This window comes from Nicotiana attenuata, unplaced genomic scaffold (assembly GCF_001879085.1).
Source record: "Nicotiana attenuata strain UT unplaced genomic scaffold, NIATTr2, whole genome shotgun sequence".
Lineage (NCBI taxonomy): Eukaryota > Viridiplantae > Streptophyta > Magnoliopsida > Solanales > Solanaceae > Nicotiana > Nicotiana attenuata.
Window position 1 is genome coordinate 278,557 of NW_017671469.1, and position 5,214 is coordinate 283,770.

At 37.1% G+C, this 5,214-nt stretch overlaps 1 protein-coding gene across 1 annotated transcript in view; it reads right to left on the reverse strand.

Moving 5' to 3' along the window:
• Positions 1 to 2,203: 2,203 nt before the first annotated feature.
• The window catches only part of LOC109208481, a 7,156-nt gene continuing 4,145 nt past the window's right edge, over positions 2,204 to 5,214 (reverse strand). Inside the window, exons 4-5 of the mRNA XM_019371597.1 lie at positions 3,050 to 3,349; positions 2,204 to 2,934 (exon numbers count right to left, since the gene is read on the reverse strand). Coding sequence (XP_019227142.1) covers positions 2,204 to 2,934; positions 3,050 to 3,349 — 1,031 coding nt within the window. The remainder of the gene's footprint in view (positions 2,935 to 3,049; positions 3,350 to 5,214) is intronic.

Here is a 5,214-nt window from a genome sequence, read left to right on the forward strand (position 1 = left end):
AAACGCATAGGGTTACACTTGCAGTGCCAAACTTTCAACTGAAAGCAGCAAGTTTTTTTGAATCTTTGTCATGTTCGGTTGCATAAGGTTATATCTGTACGTATTATACTCTCTGATATGAATGTAGAGGTCACAGTGGAAGCTTATTCATCGGATCCTACACGTTTGCACCCATTTTCAGCAACAACTTTACAACACTCTGCCACTACCCCCATGATTTCCCACTCCCACACATAACTCCTCACATCCCAACCATTTCATACACGTCCAGTCGTCCACCTTCAATTTCCTCCCCACAGTTGCTTAGACAAGAATAACTACTAACCACTTCCCCACGTTTTCAACCCTCTACTTCACATCTCCCTTCACAAATCCTCCCCACTTACCCACTATAACCACTTCCCCACAATACTAATCATATGATATTATAAAAGGACATAATAAGGGAGGTGTTAATACAAGAAAAATTCAGAGAACAACGAAGAACAGAGGAGAGTCCGACAATATTACGCAAACAAAAATATTCTGCAAATTCAACATAGCCTCAATTCTGCCGGAAAAGTGAGTGCTTTTCGCATCTTCGTTTCCAATATTGTTTGTCACAAGTTATTCTCGCTTGATTTTGGTTAACTTTTTGAGTAAAATTTAATTTGAGGAAATAATAAGATATTGATTTGAATAATTTTTATTACTCTCAAAATTAATAATACTTCATCAATCTGGAAAATTGGTTCTCAAAGGCAGACTTCGTTTGGTTTTTCCTGCTTTCTTTAGCTTTCTAGCTATTCAGGGCAATTGGTTCTCAAAGGCTCACGTAATTCCAATGGAATACTTTATAAATTAAGCAACCAAAATCAACACTGTTTTTTCGCTTTCATTACTGTTTTTTTTTTCGCAATATAGTATAGTATCACCGACAAGAATATACTAAATTTTATGTGATCTATTGGAATTTAGTATGTACAAGTCTATTGGCGTTGTCAACTTATTTGTATACTAACTTAAATTAGGATCAGGCACATTCTCAGACTGAAGAAGCAATGGCTACCATTGCTGAAGTCCAGCATCTCGTTTCTAAATACTCATATTGGAATTAATTTAAATAGTAGTATCCTCTATTCATTATTCTATCCAATTCAACAATTAAATGTTTCTATTAGCATGTCACTATCCTTTTAGCAGTCCTCTCAAGAAATAACATCATTGTCTCTCAAATTTATGAGTGTTTTGAGACGCTACTGCCTGAGCTATATCTACTAAGGAGCAAGTTTCAAAATAATATGCATGTACTATGTTATTTCATTGACATGTTGTAGCTTTTCTTATTCTTTCTTTAGTTCTATTTCAGATATGGATGAACAAGGACACGTTCAAATTACTCCAACTACGACTGCTCAGATTCAACGAAAGGGACAACGTCGAAGGATACGCCGTCGCAACATTTATTCCTATAATGCTTCAGACTCAAAGCCTGAAATTATCAGGAATGTCCCAAGGGCTATACAAAATAAGTTAAGAGACCGAAGGGCTGAACGAAGGGAAAAAGAAAAGAAATTTAGAGAGCATAGGCCTGCACTAGATCTACATATTGCAAATTATCAGCTTATGAGAGATGCACTTATAGATGCTATAGACAAAATTATACTATATGATTGGGAAACATTATCAATTTTAGTAGATTCACTTGGACAACTTTTAGGTAGTATTTTAACTGACATTTATCACGAGGTGTGGCCAAGTGAACCTTTTTGGGTTTATGTCCTTAAATTTGAAGCAGAGTGGGAGAACCGTCTTTATGACTACCTGTAATTTATTTAATTAATGAAAGTTTTTTATTTCTTTGCAACATTACCTGTCATTTAATTATTATTTTTTTCTTAAGAGCATTAGATAAGATAAATAATATAATGGAATAACGCAAACTTATACCTTCAAATAATGCAACTTTAATGACATATCAATGTCTTAGAAGAGGAATAACATGAATACACACATTACTTTACGCTCTTTGTTTGGTTATATGTAATTCTGATGTATAGTAATACTTTACAATTGTTTTGCCTCTTTTCCAATCAAAAATTAATGAGGAATCTATATTAATGAGGATTTAAAGATTAATGAGGAATCGATCAAATGGTTTAAATTTTACGATTGATCAAGTTATAAATATATGAGGTGGTTAAGCAACTAAGTTAATAATTTATTATATTTTTTTCTTCGTATTTTTCGCGCATCGCGCGGGTACTATACTAGTTCCATTACATAATCCTGTTGACTGATCAATATTTCTTAATAACATTACTGGAATACCAACCTTTAGCGTAAGAGCATGATTTGGAACTCCAGAACATTTAATTGTATTTAAGAATTCAGGAGTGTGTACATGTTCTAGTGCTGAATAAGTACTGTCAGAGTTGCAGATTGTATCGGAACTCAAATATGATTTCTCAGAACTTTCATTAAGGGAAATCATATATTCGTTGATTGATTCCACCATATCAAGAGTTGGGGTAAGAATGGCTCTTTGTTGTAGGTATCCTATATCATTGCAACGACTGTTGAAATTCGGATACGTACTTTCTACAATTGCAGATGTTGGATCAACCGATTGTTTTATCAAAAGATCATCTGGTATTTGGACTTTTTCATTGCCATCAACAGAAGTACCAACTATACCATCGCTAATTGCCAAGATCCAATTTGAAAAAACTCTCAACTCATCTACATGTGTCCCTATTTCATTACCTTGTAATCTCATATTCTTTGTTAACTCTAACAGTTGACAGTGAGGCCACAAATAAGAAGAATTGAGAGAAGCATTAACAATATCTTGCCTACTACCTTTTGGAATAACAGGTAATATTTCTGAAGTCACCACCAAGAACAATTGTTTTACCTCCAAATGGTCGGTGTAAATTGGATGCATCTTTAAACCTAAGAATATCTCTTAAAGTTTTATCAAGAGCTTCAAAACAATATCTATGCATCATGGGTGCCTCATCCCAGATAATCAACTTTGCCTTAATAATTAAATTTGCTAAAGGAGTACCTTGCTTTATATTACAAGTTGAATCTTCAGTTACATTTAGAGGAATCACAAATCTTGAATGAGCAGTTCGACCACCTGGTAACAACAAAGATGCAATCCCGCTAGATGCAACAGTTAACACAATATCTCCTCTAGATCTTATGGCAGAAGATAGAGTTCTCCAAATAATAGTCTTGCCCGTTCCTCCAAAACCATATAAAAAGAAAAACCCACCTTTGTCTTCATTCACATCTCTTATTATTTTTTCATAAACTGACTTTTGCTCATCTGTCAAATTCTTTACTAATTGTTGATGTTCCTCTGCCAAAGAGCGTTTATTATAACGCAATTCGTCCCGTATTTGTCACAACCCAATTTCCAACCCGGTCGTGATGGCGCCTCTCGTGAAGACAAGGCCAGCCAACTAACCCAAATCGTCTCTTTAACAAATATTAAACATAAATGAATAGATAAATACAGCTTAACGACAATACTAACCAATATTTACAACCCAACACAACCCGACCGGGGTGTCACAAGTCACGAGCATCTAGAGAAGTCTAAATACAACTACAGGGCCAAAAATATACGGAATAAAATTTAGAACCAAAGGAAGTAATCCAGTGCCACTAACGTTGGCGGTCACTCTGCTCAGCTACGATAGCAATACCTTCAACCAGCTCAAAACCCACTACCGGGTGAACAATACCTGCATCTGCACGCGAGGTGCATGTAGTAAAGTGAGTACTCCAACCTAGTGAGCAATAAAAATGAATAACGGCTGAGAATATAAAATCCCACACAGGCACAAATAGTGCTATTTCAAACAATAAAATCAAGTAAACAGCAGGGACCAGTGAAACATAGCAAGAAATTCTCTTTGAAAACAATTAATAAAACAAGTATGCTCAAGTATGGTCAGTCATTGTTACCTGACCAGTCAGCCATTGTTACCTGACCCAACGCGTGTTTCAGTGTCATTGTTACCACTGGTCAGCCATTGTTACCTGACTGGTCAGTCATTGTTACCTGACCAAAACACGTGTGACAGTGTCATTGTTACCACTGTCCAATTCTAAATGGGTACCCGCGCTCACTGTGGGTGTGCAGACTCTGGAGGGGCTCCTACAGCCCAAGCGCTATATCATCATAAGGCCTGAAAGCCTGTACATATCAACATGAGGCCTGAAAGTCTTCTCACAATACACTCGAGGCCTGAAAGCCTCCTCACATATCACTCGAGGCCTGAAAGCCTCCTCACATCACTCGACATATCCTCACATATGGCCCTCGGCCTCAATCAGTCCAAAAATAATCATAAGCCCCTCAGGCATCAGTAAAGACAATAATGCTCAGCTCAAACAATAGTTCAAACATCAGTTAAAACTCAAGGTTGAGTAAAAATATAACTGAGTTCATGAAACAGTGTAATTCAAATGGACTGAGTTCAAATAATATTTCAAACAGTGAGGAAAACAGTGGTGATAGTTCATAAAGAGTTCAAACAGTCGGCAATAAGCCCCAAATATGGCAATAAGCCCAAATCATAGTGAAAACAACAAGTCATTGCTAATACGCGGTAAAATATCATCCGGACTGGACCAAGTCACAGTACCCAATAGTAAATGACCCCGCGCTCGTCATGGAACGCATGTCTCATCTCAACATAGCACCAAGTTGTGCAAATCCGGGGTTTCAAACCCTCAGGACGTCATTCAAAATCATTACTCACCTCGAACCGATGAAATCTCTAGCTCGCGACGCCTTTTCCCCTCAAACCGACCTCCACGCGCGTCGAATCTAACCAAAACCACAAGGAATACGTCACAATAGTCTAATGGGTCATAACCCAATCGAAAAGACTCGAAAAATATCTAAAATTACGAAGTTGGCAAAAACCCGAGCCCCGGGCCCACTTCTCAAAAAATTACGAAATTCACATCACCGGATTCCTCGTCTCGCCACGAGTCCGTACATATCAAATTTACCAAAATCGGAGTCCAATTGACCCCTCAAATCCCTATTTTAAACTCTCATAAGTTCAAGCCCTAAACCACCATTTTTGACCTTTGATTCCTTGATTATTCAGTCTAAATCCATGTTTTTACACCATAAAATCGTATTCTAAGTCCAAGAATCCATACCTGATTAAAGCCCTCGAAACCCTCTTCAAAATCGCCTCAAAG